General features: G+C 40.9%; 2 protein-coding genes across 5 annotated transcripts in view; one reads left to right on the top strand and one right to left on the bottom strand.

The window, feature by feature from the left end:
- LOC146001615 (mannosylglucosyl-3-phosphoglycerate phosphatase) overlaps window positions 1-6680 on the bottom strand; it is an 87471-nt gene extending 80791 nt beyond the window's left edge. For all 3 annotated transcript variants that reach the window (XM_083139191.1, XM_083139172.1, XM_083139227.1), the window contains exon 1: window positions 6563-6680. The gene's annotated coding sequence lies outside the window, so the exon portion shown is untranslated. The remainder of the gene's footprint in view (window positions 1-6562) is intronic.
- Window positions 6681-11362: 4682 nt separating this feature from the next.
- Window positions 11363-22355, top strand: part of LOC146001596 (uncharacterized) — a 38052-nt gene continuing 27059 nt past the window's right edge. Inside the window, exons 1-2 of one of the 2 annotated variants that reach the window (XM_083139116.1) lie at window positions 11363-11496; window positions 13782-21299. In XM_083139116.1, the coding sequence (XP_082995242.1) occupies window positions 13888-21222 (7335 nt within the window). In that variant the 5' untranslated portion in view covers window positions 11363-11496; window positions 13782-13887 and the 3' untranslated portion in view covers window positions 21223-21299. Of the gene's footprint in view, window positions 11497-13781; window positions 21300-22355 lie in introns of those variants that run through there. The other variant, XM_083139133.1, reaches the window with a different exon arrangement.

Genomic DNA, 22355 nt, shown 5'->3' with positions numbered 1-22355 from the left:
TTTTGATGCTGTGAATGCAAGACCCCGACCTCCAAATGGAACTTATTGGATTACAATGCGATTCGTACTGAAACAGAAATATCTTGGGGCGGTTGTTTCTATATCTCTCTCAAATCTCCCAGAGCAGTAGCCTCAGATTAGAGATTTTGCTATTGGAATTTTAGTGATTTTGGCAGCACTTGCCTTGGTGAACAGCTGTTCTCCATTATGAAGATTAATAAAATAGTCCAACGATAAAGAATGAGTGACAAACATTTGTTGTCTGCATTAAGAGTCTGTGCTCATAAAAAAACAATGCGGACATTGAGAAGCTAGTTTCTAAAAAAAATGTGTCACATCTCTGGGAAACGAAACTAGAATTATCCATAGAAGGCTTCTTGCCAAAATGTTTGTACAAATCAATTTACAAATATAAAATAGTATCACAGACTACGAACAAATATTTCAGTTTAATTTTATTTCAATAAAACCAGTAGGGATTGTAATTAAAATAGTTTTACTACAATTACACACACAACACACACACCCACTTATGTAATCGTGTAATCATTCAGTTCTAAGCAGGGTGGTACATGAAGGGGAGGGGGAGGGGAAATTCAGCCTTCTGGTTTTTGCATCCCATGCGGTTGCTAATTTATGGCATTTATGGCACTTAGGATGAGGACTCTGTGTACATTTTTTTTCAAACATATAACGATGTTGTCATAGTAACCCTTAGTTTAAGTGGTTGGGGTTCGAGATGTGTGGCCCAGAGAGTTTTGACATTAACGTTATGCGGCCCTACTCACAAATTGAGTTTGATATGGCTGGTCTAGTCGGTAGGGCGTCTAACTGCAACGCGTGAGACCCGGGTTCGATTCCAAGGGTGGGTGATCCAAGCATAACTGGATGAGATTAGGGGTTCACCCAGCCTCAAATCAATGAGTACTTGGATGCAACCCTGGGGGGGGGGGGTAAAGGCGGCCGGAGCGTGGTGCTGATCACACTACCTCCAAAATGGCCGAGATCGAGAATATGTGGGGCCCTACCCCCACATCCCCTAAATGTGCCTTCATGGCGCGGGGAACTTTACCTTACCTTGCCTATTCTTCCACCGATTCGTCGACTGGAACACACAGGAAGATTAAATGTGAGGGCGGAGGGGGCGGTAGGCCTTCAATTCGTCTGAAACTAAGAATAATCACCAATGAATTTAACAGTTACCTTCCTCCTTTGGCGTTTAAAGGCGACCCCTTGACACCTAAAATTAAACGATAACCCTTCGCCGATAATTCTAAAACTAATAATTAACGCAAGAGAATATGGCAATTGTCGCATTCCCAGACGCATCCAAAACTTTCATTTGATCTAATACGCCGGCCCCCGTGGGGGAGTGGTTATCAAATCGCGCTACAATGCCAGGGGTCCCGAGTTCGAATCCTGGCCTGGGTATGGATGTTTGCGAGTGTCCCATTCATCAATTTCATCATATCATCACACATCCCCATCTTCGCAAATTGGACAAAAGTGGCACAAGAAGCAAAGTAAAATAAAGCAAATTAATCAATCAATCATTGGATCTAATACAGCGTATGCGACAGGTAAAATAAAGTCACCCGCCTATCGCGACCAGTGAAAGTTGTTTATCCGCCACTGATGTTCCTTGCATCTTACACTATACGTACTGTATTCCACTTCACAATCACAACTTCGTGATTAATTCAGCTCCGGGGGTCCGTTCGTAACGGTCTCTCGCCTATTGAGGAAAAGGCATTCTCACAACCAGTATTCCAAGTGGAGGAGATGTGGAGGGAATGGTATCCCCCCCCCCCCCATAGCAAAATTTTCGCAAAGCATCCTCCAAGCTGTCTCGTTAAACCATAGGAGCTAATCCCAAGGCTTGACCAAACATACCCCGGCTAACATTTTCCACTTCAAGCGCTGCTCACAGTACTTAACAACATTATAACCACATTATTAGGCCATTTATTCACACATACTATTCCCCAGCACCCCACCCTAAATCGCACCCTGATTTACTTTACATGGGCTCCCAAATGGTTATCGCTCTCGCCTTTGGTGCGAGCCGTCCCGGGCTCTATTCCCGGTGGGAGTCCCCAAAATTTCTGTGTTTGCCCAGAGTCGTAAGGACAATTGGGGAGCTCCGCGAAAAGAAGTAGCGGGCTCCGGTCTCGAAAGCCAGAAAATAGCGGAGATGGGAGTCGATGCTCTGACCACGCGTCACCCAAAGAAAAGCCGCTCTTGCAGACCTTGGCGCTTAAGAGGGCTGTTGAGCATGCAGTTTAGGTTTTTTTTAAGATTTACTTTACATAACATTAAATTTATTCGGCCTACGTATAGGGCCGGTGGCAACCCACCATCGTGAGGAAATTGGGGAGCTTGGAATGAGTAAGCGTAATCCGGTCCCGGAAACCTACTATAACGGCTGGGGATACGTCGGGCTGACCCCCCGACTATTCCAATACTGGTTGAAGATCTCCATGCTTAGAGGTGACGAAGGAAAGCGTGGGAGGGAGACCGGCAGTCGGTAGGTAAGCCAAGGCCCTTCAGGGCTGTTGCGCAAAGGATTATTATTATTACATAACATTATGTACTATATGTCCAGAAACTAAATGCTCGGTTGATGATCCAAACATGAGAAGCGTTAAGGACAAGCCGTATGAATTCCACATGTCATTCCCCATTCAAGTTATAGGAGCCACCTTTCCTTTCCTGGAGGTGATATCTGGATAATATGTGCCAGAATGATTTCCGTAGGCAGCAGAAAGTAAAAAGTTGTAGCAGTTCTAAAATCAAACACACGTGAAAGAGAGAACGCGATATAAAATATCACAGTATAAAGTAGAACTTGTAGGTGAATGGTGAATATTACGTATGCACGATCTGAATGATGCGTGTTAGTTCCCTCTCCAGGGAGTACTTTCCCCCTTTACTAACGAAGCTCCAACATGTGTGTGTTGGAATCCGCGCTGTGACAACAAATACATTTATTTTACGTGACTAAAAATTCTGGAATATCTAATGCAAGAAATGAGTGTGATTTCTTTTTGGAATCAATTATTTCACAGACATAAACTTGTAAAACATCTTAAATTTCTTAGGATGAAGAAACACTAATGGTTAGAATGTCATCTTATATCTTGCGAGTAGTGATGCTCACGAGACGAGACGGCTCGTGAAAAGTCTAGTCTCGAAAAATAGAAACATAATAATAATTAATTGCAAATATTTATTTATTCGGAATAAAGTTTCTTCTTTGCAAACCACTATCAGTTTTTATTACAAAAAAAGGTTATCCTATTTATTTTTAATACGTTTTCGAAACCCAGCAAAACTTCTCATTTTTCAATGTACTATAATTTTATGTTGTACTTGGTACTCCATATCCACGTACATTGCTAAAATATCGATTTAGATATCTACTTTTGTGTAAAAATATTGTGATAGAGAACTGTCCTCGATAATTTCTTTATAGGAAGCTTATGAAATTATTGTAAACTTTATAGAGAAAATGTCGGGCTTTGCTTTTCCATATTAAATTGTATGATCTAGAGGTTGTTAGTGATCGTATCCGTATCGCCCATATACTCATCCTAATCATGTCTAATTCCAATTGCCACAATTATCTGTACGAACAAATTTGAAATATGTCCAGCTGAAAAGAAGCAGTGCTTGCAGAGACACTCAATCAATACTTTTATAATCCTGTGGATTCCTGACGGGTTTTTATGATAGAACACAGACAACGTTACTCTCGGAAACAGATTACGCGAGGCACCTCGGTGTATGACCTTGGCTAGAGCGCTCTTGCACTTCCTTTCCTGTTCTCCTATCAACAAGGCACGCGTTTAATATTAGATTGGCTGACTGATTTGGTATATTTTATTTTCCTACCACTTTTTGTGAAGACGAGGATGATTTTGATGAAACTGATCGAAAGGCAATCATCACAAACGCACAAGGACAGCACACAATACAAAGTGCACCAGAGGATTATGCCAGCTAAGAGTCCAGCTGGCATATCTGGATAATATGTGCCAGAATGATTTTCGTAGGCAGCCGAAAGTAAAAAAGTTGTAGCAGTTCTAAAAATCAAGCACATGTGAAAGAGAGAACGCAGAGCCTCGTTATGATGTCCAGGTCCAGAGTGTACCACGTGGAAGAGGGGTTCACATTTGGGTGCCTCTGTATGTACAAGGTCACCCCCCAGTGGCGTGCCCATGGATGGAGTTGGTGTAGAGAAAAATCAATAAACATTTGAAAGTCTCTGTACCGATACACGGTGTGTTGGTGGATCCTTCGGTAGGACGTCTGACTGCTATGCGGGAGACTAGAGTTTGATTTTCGGTGTGGATGATTTCAGGTGGGAACGGCTCTGGGGGATCAACCAGTCTCTAAAAATGGGTATCTGAGGACAACCATGGGCGCAAAGGAAACCAAAGCGTGGTTCTGACCGCATCACCTCCACGGCCGCGATTGTGAATTTGTGTAGCTCTACCTTCACCCCCCCCCCCTCTCTTATGTGTTCACACAATATTGAAATCTGCGTTTTTTTAGTCAAGTTAGACGTTTATGTTCAGTTTATACCCACACTCCATTAGTAGTATATTGACTACAATAAATTAAAGCCGACCTGCATGGCGGAGTGGTTAGAACAGCGCATTACGACGCCATGGGTCCCGGGTTCGAATCCCGGTCTGGCATGGGTATTCTTTCTGAGTGCTCATCAATTGCATCACATCATCACTCCGTCCTCATCTTCGCGATTAGCCAGAAGAGGCAGAAAAGTGTAGTAAAACAAACCAAATCAATCAATACATTACATAGAAGCAATGGCGGCGATTGGGGGGATGCGTGGAGGGCAGTTGCCCCCACCCACTTTTGGCCATTTCGTATCTCAGTTTGAACTGTAGGTCCAGTCCCGAGTAACCCATATGAGCAAGTGGATATAATAAATTTTGAATTGGCATAAATAGCACTCATTATTGATATCGACCATACTGGAGGTGATGTGATCAGCACCAATCTCTGGCCCTCTATTGGACCCCCACCCCAGCCTAGCTTGCCCCCGAGATACAGGGTACACGCTGATTAGAGGCTGGTTAGCCCAAGGGCCGTTTTACATGGAGACATTGCTGTAGCTCACTAGGGATTGAACCAAGACTAAGACGGACTTGCCAAAACAGAGACCGAGACATAGTGTCTCGAACTCTCGGTCTCGTTTGAGACTTCAGTGAATTTTATATATATATATATATATATATATATAAAAATGCATAAACAAAATTGACTTTACTACGCGATTACTTCAGTAAGAGCAAGCAGATATCCAACTTATTATTTACAGAAAGGGTTGTATGTAAGTATGTGTGTGTGTATGTATGTAAATATACATACAAGTTTATAGTCATTACAAGGTAAATTTATTAGTGGCAATTGTGAGCCATGTCCCGCACCGTGACCATGCGGTCTTTGGGCTCCGCAGCTTCGAGTGTCCTGGGAGATGCATAACAGCTTTTCTCCTGAGATTTCGGCCTGTGTATGGGACCGTTGGGCATTTACCAGCGTGAGAAAATTTGGGAGCTACGAATGAGTAGCGTAACACAGCCAGATGAAACCTACAATAACAACGACTGGGGGACCGTCGTGCTGACCACACTCCCACCGAAACCGGTTGGATGATGTTACACTTCTGGTGGAAATGAGGCCGGCAGTCGGTAGGTAGGCACTGGATTCATGCCCAATTCACAAATTCCCAATTCACAGACTGCCTGAACTCCTTCCCGATTCACCGATCATGACCCCGACGGTGTGTGACACGTGCAGTCTTATCGAAACTCTTCCAGATTCTCAGATTTCTCCATTCTTGCAGATGATAATTTGCATAATTCTCTCTAATAGGTAGAAATGTCCTAACCTAACCTAAAGTGGGGAGGGGAGGAGTGAAATCTATGAATTGGGAAGAGGTTCTGCACGTGAAGAGAAGACTGCACGTGTCACACTCTGTCGGGGTCATGATCGGTGAATCGGGAAGGAATTCAGGCAGTCTGTGAATTGGGAATCTGTGAACTGGGAAGTCACCAGGCACTGACCCTCACTGCCTGTTACGTCACGGTGTTTTAATTATGAGCTTATGCTGCGTGGTTGCATACATTCATGATAAAATTCCTTTTCTTCAAAGACTCGTCGCGTCGAGGCAAGGCGTCAACTGAAATACGTGATCCTTTTTTTTAAAAAAATAGAGTTTGTGTTGCGACGCACTGTATGTTGTTCATATTATAGACTTGGAGACCAGAGACGCGCTTGAGACTTAAAAGAGAGAAAGAAGCCTCGCCTCGTCTTATCTCGATACCATCGCTAAAGTTCGCCCAGTCATATTCGAAGACGCGGCCTACCATGGCTCCTACTGCGAACCTCGTCACAGCATCCAACAACAAGATTTACTTCAAACAATTTGTTCATCTTATGAAAAATAACAATCGCCTAAAAGCACCAATAATCATTGGCATGTCTCTGTAGTTGCCGCTTCAGCTGAAGAAAAATGAATCCATAAAAAACTTACCTTGAACAAGAACAAGGGGAATTGTACACAACGACTCGACCACTCCAGGCGGCGCTGCAGAAACCAGCAGACTGAGAAGAAGCACGGAATCCAGCGATGTTGTGTGACTCACTGTTACGGATAAACCTATTGCTGAGTGATCTAATCGTCGTCCTTGGAGCATGCTGTTCGCTTACACACACTCTCTCTCTCTCTCTCGTATATATTGTTCTGTGGCAAGCTTGCAGTCTTGCACAGGTAACTGAGAGCAGCAGCATAGGTGTAACTTGGCGGGGGCAAGAGGGCGCTTATCCCCCACACATTCAGGTTTACTACTTTTCCCCGTTGCTACGAGGGGAGGGGGGGGCAAAGAGCGAGGAAAAGAGGAAGCTCCCCAACATCTGAATATCTTGTGAAAGTATTGATCGACGTCCGATTATGTGATTATTACTTTTAGTTTCCAAAAAAAAAGTTAGGTTCCCCATACAATTTAAGTTATAACATTTAGGTCAAGTTATGGCTGATGATTAGTTATATTATTTAGATATATTTTTTTATTACATTTCCCATACAATTTAAGTTATAACATTTAGGTCAAGTTATGCCTGATGATTGAAATGTAGTATATCATTTAGATACACACTGCCTTCCAAAAGTAAAGCACGCAATGCAAATATTCGAAAGCGTATTTGAATTTGAGTGGCTGCAAATCGCTGCGGATGTAGATGACAGTTTTTATGTGTAGCTTCCTTTTTGTAAGTAGAGAGTGAATCATCTGTATCTAGGTACTTAATCAGTGCTCTTGAAATAACATAAAAGCGAGGATTTCGTGCAAGAATCATCACACATTTAAAAGCTGATACGAAGTGTTTATAACTTTTGAAGGATTATTTTTGATAATATTCGTGTTTCTACGGCTGAAAGAAGACGAATAACAGATAGTGAGCGCTGGCGTGCTGTCGGACGCATTGAAGCAGGACAGTCAATCAAAGATGTCGCTATTTTATTTGGCGTTGGTCATTCGGTAATTTCTCGATTATGGAAACAATCCCAAACAAGTCAAACAGTTGTCCGAAGACTTGTGCCCGGTCGTCCAAGGGTTACCGCCCCATTTGATGATCGATACATTGCTATAGTAGCCAAGCGGAATCGACGAGCGACCTCCACAACTGTTACATCCATAGTTGCAGCGGCACTTGGTAAGACAATATCTGCCAGTACTGTGCGCCGAAGGCTCCACATTAAGGGATTGTACACTCACGGACACTGCCGGCTTGTAATGAATACATTGACTTTCAATGGAATCGTTACAAGCCGGCTGTGTCCGTGACTGTACGTACGCCCGAGTACTACGTGTTTGTGTTGCACTAACCGTCCAAGCCAGGACTGTCTCAGATTGGTGCAACGTCCTGTTCACGGACGAGTCCAGATTTGCCCTGGAATCAGATGATAAGCGTGTAAGGGTCTGGAGAAAACGAGGCACATGAAATCAGAACAAGAACATCATCGAATATCACGCATTCAGAGGTGGCAGCGTCATGATGTGGGCTGGAATTTCAATGGGATATCGCACGGAGCTGCACATCTTAAAGGCGGTTCTGTGACGGCTGCGCGGTATCGGGATGAAGTCCTAGACCCCACTGTGAGACTCTACGCTGCAGCAGTTGGTCCTGATTTCCTCCTTATGGACGATAATGCCCGTCCCCATCGAGCCAACATCGTTGACGAGTACCTGGAAAGTGAGGGCATTTCTCGTATGGAGTGGTCGGCGTATTCCCCCGACCTTAATCCCATTGAAAACCTTTGGGATGCCCTCGGGCGTGCTGTCTCTGCACGTTTATCTCCTCCAGCCAGTCTCAGAGAGTTGGAAACTGCCCTAATAGAGGAATGGCCATTGCTCGCATCTGCGATGGTTGATCACCTCATTGAAAGCATGCAAAATCGTTGTCAAGTTTGTGTGAATGTCCGGGGTGGTCACATACCATATTAATGTAAGTTTTGTTTTGGTCACATACCATATTACTGTAAGTTTTGTTTTGATTGTTTGCCTTTAAGCATCATTATGTTAATGACCCAAATGTGACGTCATCATATAACTTACGAAAAGTAAATATTTTTTTCATCTTTGTACACAATTCTTGTTTTCTTTAATGCATAAACACATTTGTTACCTTCATGTGCAATTTTGTGTTAATCAAAGCTTTACTTTTCCATTTTTGTTGATTTTACCATCGCGTGCTTAACTTTTGGAAGCGTGTTTATTTCTTGCTACATTTCAATTTTTTCATTGTATTGTTACCACATATCAAATATCTAATTCCATTTGTGGTCCTTTACAAAAGCAATTTCCCCCAATGGATGTTCAGTTCAGAGCAATAGATCCTCAAGCCCCCCCCCCCAAATCGGACCTGTGTGTACATTTAACAGTGGCGTCTACTGAGTCCAAGATCTGGCCTATCTCACTATGTCACGTGGTCCGGCTATGAGTAGAAATAAGTTCACTAACTCATAAGAAATCAGGTTGCCAACTCACAGGAAATCAGGTTGCCAACTTATAGGAAATCAGGTTGAAAACTCATAGGAAATCAGGTTACCAACTCATAGGAAATCAGGTTACCAACTCACAAGAAATCAAGTTGCCAACTCCAGAATCACCATCATCATTTCACTGATATGAATAATTTTATTTACAATTTCTGATCGATTGGTTTTGGTTTGATTTTGTGGTTTAACTCCACTTTGTGCACAGTAAGACTAATCGGGACTGGACCTACAGTTTATAGTGGGATCCGAACCACTATGTGCCTCCACCGGGTATCGAACCAGGGACCCCTAGGGACCCCTAGGCAACGACGAATTTCTGATCGATTTTCCTCCTGTATTTTATTCTCTAGACTTTAGGCTTCGCAGATAGCCTAGCTAGCCTAGAATATACGCTCCTGACGTTTAAGTAAAACAGATCAGATAGATTTTGTTATGCAGCCATTCGTTCATTAATAAGGTCATAGTACAAGAGTGAAAGTATTTAATACACTTATCTCCAGGAAACAAAACCTTGAGAAGATTCCAGGTCAATAAACACTTAAGGAAAGGGATTAATTTCCCATCCTTCGATATAGAATCCACTCGAGCAGCAAATAGACTAATGAACTTGAGCTATCTTAAGTGTTATCGCAAAGCGAGCAAAGCACAGAGACCCTGATGTCTCAGGTGATAGCGGGGATAATGTATACCGGAAGATAACAAGAGGAAAGGATTCATATAATGTAGCTTACTGAAGGTTCTTTATCTTCATCGAAACAAAGAAACCGCTGTTTAGAAAACGGGTAGAAAAGTTATTCATCGCGCGTCAACTACCTCAAGATAAGCTATGATTTATTGAGAGGAGAGAGAGTTGTAAAAAAAACACGGAAAAGTGTAAGTAAACAATGTAAAAGTCTTGTGTATGAGTGATAGTGTTCGCTTTTTTAATTACCTCTTCCACCTTTGGTTAATTGCGACCATGACGATGAGTGATGGTTATACATGTAGATGATATTGATGAGGGGCACCCATAAGAAAAGAAACGCTCATGTCCATGCCGGGAATCGAGCCCGAGCACCTAAATGACGAGATCGAAGGTTGGTCATGTAAAGAACTCGGCCACCAAGTCGTTAATGATTTTCTAATTAAGAAAATATAAAGTCCTAATGTTTGGAGTCCAAGATGGCCCTGGCAGTATCCTCTGTGAGACTTGTGTTGTGTGCTGTTATTATATTTTTGCGATTGCCCCTTCATCCATTTGATTTTATAACCATCCATCGTCGCCATTAGCCATAAGTGGCTGAAATCCGACGTTAACCAACTAAACAAAACAATCAAAACTTCTGAAAGTAAAGCACACATATCTAACACTTCAATGAAAGGAAACGAAGTCAAGGTTATCAAATCGGTAGGGGGCCTGATTGCCAGAGAGGAGATCTTAGTTCGATTTCCGGAGTGTGTTATGTCAAAGGAATTTTTCCTTTTATTTCCTGCATAAGCTACTCTCGTGTTCACTCAGCATCTCGCCAACAGCAGAGATGACAAGAGCGTGGTCAAAAAGTCCACTTTATGCTGTCATGCCAATCGGGCTTGGACCAAGAGTTTCAAGTAGGATCCGAACCACAGTGCAATGCATCTCCACGGGGATAGCTCAATTATAAGACACCACCGTTCCCACTGGTCAGAGCGTGAGTGTTTATCAGATTATCCAATTTGGTTAACAACATTTCTCGAATTGTAGGTATGGCTGCTGAACCTTCTCGATCACAGCGTGATATTTATCTGCACTCGTAAAGTACGCAAGAAGTGTAGAAAGTTATGTAAAAGATGTTGCCAATATAAATGTATTCCAAAAAATAATTTGAACAAATGCACTCTAGGGACTACTTTTGATCACTTATTTTACATATTTGGAATACACTGTAACGCACATCTGAAACGGTTTAGGAGCACACTGAGAAAACGTGAATGTGAGAATTCAACACTACCTGAAGCTGGATTTAATTAATATATAGATTCGTACTCTGGATAAATCACTGACGTGCATAGTGTTCATGTCACAATTTATTTCTTCACTTCATCATTCACCATCGAAGTCGTGATTATACTGGAAATGTTAAAACGAACATAAAATAAGAAAAACAGAAGTAGACAGGACGTGAGGTACACTAATAAAATTTAAAGATTTCTACGTAATTTGGAATAAATATAAATCGAAACTCGCAAGTCTCGTACACGGTAACAATCAAATTCTCCATAGTTACCGACAGATGGTCGCACAACAATGTAAATATGGTCCTCTCGGTATAAAATTTACAGTTTCGAACACCGCTTCTGCAAAATTTCTAATATTCCTCGTCACTACATTCTGAATGCACTTTTTACTAAACATGCACAAACTCAGAAACTTGAACATCAACAGCGAGCACGAGGTAGGTGAAATTCATATTGGAAACTTTGAATGCCGAGATATAATAGGCCAAGGTGACTCACGGGATATGGGTTCAAACATCGTACTCTTGCACCGATCAATCCTGTAGACTCGCTGAACCCTCTAGGGGTGATCTCAGTGGGGATGGGGGTGGGGTGTTAACGTCAATTCGTATTGGATTTTACTCTGTCCTGGAGAATCGGTCCAACGCTGTCGCCTTGTAATCAAGAGGTCCCGGGTTCGATCCCAGGTGGAGCACGTTGCACAGGATCCCACTTTAAACCGTAGGTCAAATCCCAAATAGCCTACCTGAGTATAAAGTGGACTTAAAACAAACTTTAACAAAACTTGAGAGTTGGCCCGATTGATTCTATCAGAGATAGAGCAATTAATGTTAACTAAATAGATGCATATACGTGGGTTGGATGGATATTAGTGGCGGTATGTCAGTCACGTGATTTGTCGCAGGGAGTTGGGTGTTTTGGTAGTTGATAGTGAACCACGAGATATGTGTGTGCCGATCCGACCTTCGTGGCGGAAGGTTAGCACAACAGAGATCCCGGATTCGAATTCCGGCCTGGGCACGGGTATTCTTTGTGAGTGCTCCTTCATCAATTTCATCACTCATCTTCATTTCGCAATTAGTCAAAAGTGGCAGAAAAGAAAAGTAAAATAAACAAAATCAATCAATGTGTGAGAACGTAGTGGTGACAGTCGTGTTTGTGGAAGTGGACATTATATCGAACTGCAGAAGGAACGTGCAGGCACCCTAAAGACATACTAATGTGAAGAAACACTTGTGGACATAAAAAAACCCGATATGTTTGAAAAGAATTTCTTTCACGAACTACTGAAGCATGTTGTGACGTAACTTCGTCTCGCTGATTGATGGAAGAGTTTCGCAAAGGCAGGGAAAGGTCAGGAGAGCCATTTTCCTGTCTGACTAGGCACTGTCAGGAATCTCCTTCGCCTCGACATGAGCACATGCAATAACGATCTCTTCTTCAAGATTAAAGAAGTGGAGAGAAATAAACATCCTACCAAAAAACGATAAAATGCTGGAAGAATGCTCTGATGGAATCTAAGGGGATTTGGTTTTGACAATAAAGTCATTCGAAAACCTAAGAAAAGCGTTGTCGCTACTATCTTATCCATTATTTATATTTTAGTGAATAATCCAGGTACCCTTACAATATCCTAAAATATAAATAATGGATAAGATAGTAGCGACAACGCTTTTACCCCACACCCCCTATACGCCTTCATTTCGTGGTGCTAAGCACAGGGGAACACTTTACTTTACTTTTTTACCCTTACAATATCCTAGATATTTGCTTCATAAGTCACCAAAATATCGATTATGTGGATTGTCTTGTTTAGATTTTACGTAATGCCTGAAAATTTCAGCTAATAGCCCTCCACTTTCGAATAGAAATATAAGATGTTCTATTCTCATAATTAGGGAAAGGATTTTTAAGGTGCAAAATTATGGTTGGGAAAGGGAAAAAATGTTGTGTAAATGTTTTTAAAAAGGTGCAAAAAAAGGTACGGATAAATGCCATTATTCAATGCTCTCTTTTTCTGCGCCATCTGTACATAATGCGCGCGGACCGCATAGAAAACTAGTTCTGCCGAATAGGTTTTGTTGAAGTTTGTGTTATCTCTCGCTGGTTTTGCTACATTATCTAGAGAACTATTGGGGGTGCAATGATTATATTATACCATTTTTTAGCTCTCGTTCTGCTCTACAAAATGAGACTTTCGGATTTTATGTAGCTGCTCAAGAAGAGTAAAAATCATTTATTTTTCTGTCCAATATTTTAACAAAACATGAAAGAAAAGGAAGGGAAAAGGTGCTGAAGTATCAAAGAGGGTAAAAGGGGATAAATGTGCTAATCTGACGAAAATAGTGCAAAAAGGTGCAACAAAGTGTGTTCATTTTACTTGATTTCATGCCCTAAAATATATATCTCAAACGATCGGTGTGAAAGGAGCTATATTCTTGAAAAAGTGCTGCATCTTAAAATCCGTTTCCTACTCATAATGGTAAGATGTAGATACCTAGTAGCGTGTATCCTACATCACAAGCCGATCTCCGTGGTGGAATGGTTAACAGAGCGCGCTACTACGCCAGGGATACAGGGTTCGAATCCCGGCCTGGCCATGAGTGCCAGAAGAGCGAAGTAAAATATACCAAATCAATCAATTAATCAACTTACATCACAAGTTCTTTAACATGAAAAATTGCTGACTTTTCTTCATTTCTCATTTTCTTTTATTTCACAGGAAAAAGTGTTTGTATCATAGCACAGTAACCTTTTGTAATATCTTCCATAACAACCCAAACACTACGTGATGTCTATCTGAAATTCACCTAGTATTCATAAAAATCATGTTACCCAGAAAAGCAAGTGACAAAGGGCGTCTTGCAGGCAAGACGGAGAATGTCAGACGGAACACTTCGTCGACTCCAAGGCAAGCTGGGACATCCTCACGGCTTGGCACTGTGGCGGCTAACTGGAAAAGTAAATGGTACGGGAGCAACACTGCTGAGCAGCGGAAGGAGGACTTGAATCGGAAGAAGCCAATGTGCGAAAGGGTAAAGAACATAGTTTGCAAAAATTTACAGCGTGGCGAGTCCAAGAGGAAAGCTCAGAATGAAGATACAAAAGAGATGGAGAAGAAGCCAATGATGCAAGGCGAAGCAATCAGAAAACTGACGTCTATTATCCGTTCCAGAAATGCCGGAACGGACATACCGGATGAAGATTTAAAAGAAATTCTCGATTTGATCAAGACGAAATCATCAGAAGACGCCACTTTCCTTCGAGACTTTGGTGAAAACGGACAGGACGTGAGGAAATTCCTAATGCAGCATGTAAAACCCACCAAACACGCCTGTGCTACCGCGACGGGGAACCACAGAAACGACAGATCGACAGAGAGGACATCATTAGAATCCATAGCAGACGCTATACATACAAAGGAACGATCCAAGTCGACCATGAAAAGCAACGAAGGTTCCAACTCTCAAATAAACACATGGGAGGACCTGTTAAACTACACAAAAAGAACCATGCGTGAGGCTGAGAATGGCATCGGCTCATCGAGACCGATTAAAGAGGCGCACAGCAAAAACAAGTGTAACATGTTTGGGATGAATATACTTGTGCCTAAAGGATGCACAATCAAAGTGAACGTTAAGAATGAAGATCGAGACCAGCAGGAAGCGTCGCACAGGATACGAGCATCGAGCAGCTGCGGTATAAATTCTCCCGATGCTACTTGGAAAACAGCATCAGTAATGCCTCGCAGGCCCTCAACCGCGGAAAAAGTTTCAGGAAGCAGAGTGTCAGGAGACTCATGCCACGGAACGGGAATTAAAGACAGTAAAAAGATAGGAAAAGTAAACTCCATGAGAATACAGTCGCACAAAACTAAGCACAACAACACACTCCCCGAAGACTCCCGGGCAGAATCCCAATTGGTAAGTCGCAATTCAGATAAAGGCGTAAACAAACAAGCCAGCCATTCAAATTATACTCGCAGGTTTAACAGACGTGCTGATCAAGTGATAAAAGAACAAGATGGTCTCAAAACGCCCATAAAAAAATATATACAAAAAGAAATATCTAAAGTCCAGAACCAATATAACACTCTGGTTACAGATACGATTGATAAATCGACCCAGTGTCAAACGTCTGAATCAGGCAATTTAGTTAGCAATACGCAACACTGTGCGGATTCTCAGAGAGAACATATTTTAAGCCAATACGCAGCATACACCACAAAACCTAAAGAAAAGAAAAAACAAATACGTGCAACAACTAAACAAAGTAAAGCTAAATCTATTATAACATCAAATGGAAATGCGCTGTCTAGTGAATCCGAGCTTGGTTGTTCTCCAAGAACAGAAAGGTGCTCCGATCAGGAAGACGAAACACGAAATAAGGTGAAATCGATTTCCTTTAAATCAGTAAGTTCTTCCAAGTATCTTCGTGAAAGGAATGCCATAACAACGACAACCAACTCCAAAACCACCCATTTGAAACAGATTATCTCCTGTTCTCAGAGAAATCTGAAATTGAACGTAACCAAGATGAATTCACAGAAATATTTCTCAACCGGAAAAGAAAGATCACAAACTTCAGGAGGAAGCACCAACAATTTAAGCAAACAGTCAATCCACAGTCAAACCACAGGCTGTCGATATGCTCACGGAACTCGTTCTCAACAAAGATGGGAAGGAACGAATCAATCAGAGGAGAAATCTGTGTCTATGTTCGAGAAGTCTCATGCAATGTCAACGAATAAACTGCCTTCAATGGAAAGCAGAAAAAACATGGTCAAGGACAGTGCAACATGCAATACGTGTTCACCTGAAAAATCAGAAAATGGTAGTACAAGCGACACACACACTTCCAGTACAGGAATGGAATCACACAATGTCGATAATTGCACGTCTATAACGCCACCAGTAGCCCACGAAATAGTGGATAATGACAAGAATAGATTTATTCCAGAAGAAATGGTATTGGCAAAGGAAACTATTGATTTGGAAAACAACAAAACATTTTTTTCAAAAGATGACTTTGTTAAACGTAGCGAGTGTTCCTCAAGTGAAATTAATTCAGCACAGGAAACGCCTTCGCACGTACATTCCCCTTGTATTACATGGTGGGATAAGCAAACTGAGGGACCAACCATGTGCTACATAGCAGCCAGCGTGATGATGACTATTCGCTCACGTAAGAGGAAATTCTCCGAAAGAAATTCCTTCAGTCTACCTGAATCAGTGACAACTGAAACAGCACAGAGAAACCAAGCGATGAGACAATACAGCAGTATTCTGACAGAAAAGAAGTTCTTAACAAGTAAAATCTTTACGAACCCACTGTCAAAAAAAGTATGCCTTGAAAAGCCCAAGTCAGAACACACTGTAGAATTTGTGCTCGACTACAACCAAGGTCGGAATAAAAACGACACTTCTCTTAAAGAAACGTACAGATCAGAAAGTTTCACTTCGGTCGGTTCGGGCAATCACGACATAACGGTTACCCCGTCCGAGTTGTTACGACGTGTATCTCCTTCAAGAATTGCACATTCAAGAAGTAACAACACCATTTCAACCAAAAATTCTCCTGTCGAAGTGAATAAAGGGAAGTTTCAGTCTGATGTATTTTTCTCTCACGGGGTTTCTATGGAAGTCAAACAGCTTCAAGGAGTCACTGGAGGGCCTACAACTTATCAAGCAGGAGCAGAAGTTACAATTGGACTTCGTGATGTAGAGAAATCGTATGAGCTCAGTTGCTTCAGTTTACCTGTTACACTCAACGATGTGAGAGCAAATAGCCTAAACAGACGTGAGCAGGCACTTCGACAGGAAAGACACTATGCAAACAGTGACATCAGTACAATACCGCTTACAAACAGCTGTCAAGATGTTGACATAGAAGATTTGACAGAAAATTTTGAATCGCTGTCAGATTTTATGAAACCAGAAAATATTAATTCTACATATTCACATCAAAATGAAACACCGAAACTCGCATCTGCACCTGGTTCTGACAGTGAAAGTGTCACAGAGAAGTACGAAACACCTCAGGGTTCAGAGCATACAACTGTAAATGACTATGAACCAATTAATGAATTAGAGGCAGACTGTGAAGTATGTGAGGTGTACGAGTATGAAGAAACATCATATGACAAAATTCCAGAACCACCCGTTTATAATCAAGAGTATTTATATATTATGCATCAAACGTTGGAAAATAAGACCATTACATGTGAATCACATAGCAGTATTGCAGTGAAGGAATCTGGTTCCCATCTTAATACAGAAAAATCTCATAGTAAATTAAAAGAAATACCAGAAAATGGCATAAATCTTTCACGTTTGGAGACACAATCTAAAGGTTCCATGGCAAAGCAAAATACAGAAGACAATCAAATGACAACCATTCAAATGAATTGTTTCGAAGATTTAGACAAGAATGAGCTACCACTGGACAACATTGATAACACATTGCAAGTGTGTAAACAGAAATCATGTGTAATGCAAGCTGGAGATAAGATCTCCAATACACAGGTTGCAAAGGAATTCAATTGTATGTTATTTGAAGCCAGTGAAGTTGAAATAATCGAAACGAAAGAAAACGACTTCACATTGATAGCGGAAGAGTGTTCTAAAGAGTACAATGGAAGTGACCATAAAAGTAGAGCAATTCGTAGCTCAGGACTTATGACAGTACAAGGTATACGACATTTGAACTCTGATTCGTACATTGCGCTTCAACGGAAATCACCGGATTCAGGTAAACTTCCGATCTGTTTATCTCCATATTACAGGCTGCAAGGAATGAGATTAAAGCAACACTCTTTAACATATATTTCGACGTACAAGGGCATCAATTCTCGTGTAAGAAGAGCCAATAAAGAGGAAGATGGTGGGAATCCTTTGAAAAATGAGATCTCTTTTCGAGAACTGCAACAAATCAGTGCTCAGTCTTCCTGTATACGTTTGGCTTCTAAAGATTCCATCATACTGCAGTCGCCCGAAGAGGTAGGAAGTGACTTAACTGATGGTCATCTGAAAGACAGTCGAGTACAAAATACAGGAGAGAGCATCTATAACAGTGATGCAAATTATCCAGAGCAGAACGTGGCAAGAAGAACATTGTCTACAGAAAACTTGGACGTAACTATACATGATTCATTCAACACCACAGATACTATAGATAATAAAATTTTATCTGGCTTTTTAAACCAGCGTGCACAAATAGTATTACCTAATAATATGACAAATCTTGAGTCAAACGACAATATTAATCGAATCCAAGACGAAACTCTACAGTGTGTCAAAATGGATCTAGAAACGATTTTAGTAAAATCAGATTTATCACTTCAAGAAAACCCGTGTAGGCTATGTAAAAATTATGATTACTTTCAGAGCCCACAGAGCATTAATTTTTATGACTTCTGGCAACTCTGTGTGAGAAATATGGATGAAATTGTTTGTAGAAACTTGACATCATTGAGCTCGCTACAAAATGAACATTGTGCAAAAGATTCAAGCTTGCAGAAGGAAATCGAAGATATGATTTATGGAATGAGTATATCCGATATGGTAAACAATCACGCGCGCTTACAAGGGAAAAACGTGTTCTCAGAAGAGAAAGAAACCGACAATGGGAATGATTGTGAGGATATGAACGATAGGAAACCTACTAATATAAAGAGCGCGGAATCATCCAAGGTTGATGGAAAGGAAGTAAGTTTACCTTGGAAATCATATTCCTCCCAAGAAACCATCAAAGATAACGTAGATGAGAAAACACGATGCACCAGCGAAAGCTCTGGATCGGATCGTGACGTGCAGATGGAGAGTGCAAGTGTAATTGGAAAATCTGGTATTCTGAATCCTACATCAGCCTGCAATTTGACAGAAAACGATCATTGTGGAAAATATATCTCTGTGCGTTGGAGTCCAAGTAGCATTTGTTGTCTTCGAGGCGAAATTTCAAAATTGCAACATCTCCTTAGCAATGATTCGACATACTTAAGAAAGATCTCTGATGATCACAAGCTTGGCGAGGGAACTCAAGGCAAAACATTGAGGTCGAAAGAATGTCGAGACGAAATCAAAGATAGCATTATATGTAGCTCCGCACAAATTAACCATATCGTAGGGAGACAAAATGAAATAAATTCAAGAAACGAAACTGAGCAAACCACTGCGTCCGATTCGATCAATATTACACCAACTACATTCGAAAGAAACAAATCACTTGCCTCATCAAGTGAAATTGACGTAATAGAGAAAGCTAATTTTACACCTGCGGTTACAGTTTACGACACCTTCGAAATATCTTCGTCAAGCAAAGTGGGTAATGCAGTAAATTCACATAAGGATAAGCAACCTGAAAGTATTAAAGATATAATCTCCAAATCATCAGATGGTTGTACCTCTGAGAAAAATCTCTCGTTAACTAGGGATAAGAAGCTCGCCTTTAAGATGGATACAGTATCAGGCGAGGTTTACTACACAAATGCTGATCCAGCATCAGATTTATTAACATTTCACGTCGAAAACAGTAATTTTAAGAGCGACAAAAGTCCAGAATCTCCCGAGGCCAAGACGTCAGTGTCAAATGCTACAGTTACAATTCACAACCGTTTACGTTGTATCCTGAGAGATATTGTTCAAGACAATAGAAAACTAGTACACAAGATACAAGGAATCAGTAATATTCATAATCGAAAGATTATCAGTAATCCCAAATGTTTCAATGGAAAACTAAACGTTGCCAGTGACACGAAATTTTCATTAAGTCATATATCATCTGCGACTGAAACTGCCCAACATGCGAAACAATCTTGCGAAAAGTTAACACCAACACTAGGGGGCAGAGACGGCATAGATGAAGATATAGGACAAGTAGGACTTTCTAATCCAAAAGGGTGCAGTGCTAGAATACCATCGCTTCATTCCCATCAAGAACAGATATTAAAAGCTAATAAAAACATGAAATCATCTAAATCATGGAAGCATATAATGAGAGATTCTTACACTGATGATGGCCAATATCTAAATGTTTCCAGCACTAGCAGCACATCAATTTTGGGAAGAATTTCTGTGCCACGCACAAAAGGAAATTTTGAGGATACGCAGGACAAACCAAAAGCAGAAGACAAAGGAAAACAAATCCGTAATAATGGTGGCAAGTATGACAGTACAGTTGTAGTACAAATCAAACAGTCAAACAACACAGGCGATATGGTGAATATACAGGTGACTGAATACTTAAAGAAAGCACAAGAAGCTCGTGCATCTACTCACAAAAAACATTCTAAGTCATCCCATGATAAAAATGAGAAAACTAAAAGAAATGATCCACGAATAAAGAAGTTGTCACAAACGTGCCGTCGACATTGTACTCACAACAAATATCTCCTTGATTCAGATTCAATGAATCGCGTAGAGTATATGAGAAATCATTCAAGATTACATAATAGGAGCTCAGATGACGAAGAGATATTGCAGAGGTCAGATGTTAGATCTCCGCTGACCAGCAACGTTAGGAGCAAGCGTAGAATAGTGGCACAAATGTGTCCAACATGTTCGTCCAATGTTATCGGCGTGTGTAAAGAAAAATCGATGTGTTGGTGTACTTCTGCTTTCCGCAAGGATAGAACTTCAGGAGAGCAGTTGCAGGAAGATGCCTCAGATATGTCTCTTTTTAAATGCTATGGAAGTGACAATGTAATTGCTGCTTGTAGCAATGCTTATTGTCCTACCAAGGATCAAGAGATTTGTTCAAGATTACATACGGAAACTGCGGCATATAATCCACAAACAAATTCAGTAACTCGGAGCAATTTCCAAGCTCCAGGTTTCTCTTGTATGAATACTGCTAAGCTACCTTTGCACAAGCGTATTTCTCATTCACATAATTTAATACCGTTAGAGTTCAACAGTACAAAGGCAAGCCACGAGAAGAGAAAACATTTAGGATGTTCTTCAGGAGTAACGAAAGATCAACTAAGATCCCCTGACGATAAAGCTCGTGTTCTTTGGGCCCTGGTAAAAGCTAAGGCAAGCTCCAGTGGATGTCAAAATTTTAGGCTATTGAAAGTTGTGGAGAACGTAGCTGTTGAAAAGGATATTCTAGCTCAACTAGATACATCGGTTTCATCATCTGGGGATTCAGAACAAACCGAACAATAAATCCATGCACCGAAAGGACAACAAGTGATATTCGCTATGTTAAATTGACTGTGTTATTCTGTCCTGCTCTATTCCATTTTTTGTCCACATATTATAATAAAATTGCTTCGTTGAATGTGTATAATATCGTTTTAGAAAACACAATCGAGAAAAGGCGCAAACGTTAGCAACGCAAAGTAACTGTTGATGAATAACTGAAAGGTTAGTGAACAGAAACTTAGATAATATCAAGTACTGACAGGGAGATATGTTCAGTACAGTAACCTGAAGAAAAATTGACAAAATCATTCAAAAAAATAACGTTAAAAATGCAACAAGCAAAACATGGATTAATAAGAGATTAAATGTTGAAAATAATATTAATTCCCTGCAAAAAGGGGAAAATACGAATATCAAATACTTCTCTGAGAATTTTCAAAGATGCTTAAATGGGCATCTTCCACTAAAATATCCTATATCTTCATCTATGCCGTCTTCTTTCTAAAATATCTCCATAATTGATTGATTGATTGATTGATTGATTTGGTTATTTTAATTCGCTTTTCTGCCACCTTTGGTTAATCGCGAAGATGAGGATAATAGGATGAAATAACAAATTACACCAATGTCTAGGCCAGGATTTAAACCCGAGACACCTGGCGCCGTAGCGAGCTGTGCTAACCACATCACCACGGAGTGTTTCGTGTATCATGCAAAATCAACAATTGCAAGGGACACGTGAGATAGGGGAAATCCACGAAGGAACAAATGTAAACATGATTTGTTTGCTGCCTCCTATCGAACGCGCAGACTGTAATGTTGTTACAATTTATTTATTAGAATATTGTGAACTATCGCTATTGCGAATCGAATTCGTTATAAAAAGTAGGCTGAAAAGAAACAAAAATCTCTGGCAGATGAATATTCTTGAGCCACTTCGGTGACTGAGTACGTTTAGTGATCAACACATGATCTCTCTACCGAATTTTCCGGACACGAGTTCCGACCTGGACAAAGGTGTCACTGGATCTTTCGTCCTCGTATTTACTATTTGCCTGAAAGTGCAGAAAAATGACGTACAATGAGAAGAATAGAAATTCACAAGAATTATCCTGGAAATTCATCTAGATGCCAAAACCCCGCTCGTTTGCTAC

This window comes from Lepisma saccharinum, chromosome 1 (genome assembly GCF_977018435.1).
Source record: "Lepisma saccharinum chromosome 1, izLepSacc3.1, whole genome shotgun sequence".
In the NCBI taxonomy this organism is placed as follows: domain Eukaryota; kingdom Metazoa; phylum Arthropoda; class Insecta; order Zygentoma; family Lepismatidae; genus Lepisma; species Lepisma saccharinum.
This window is presented reverse-complemented; position numbering and strand designations above follow the sequence as displayed.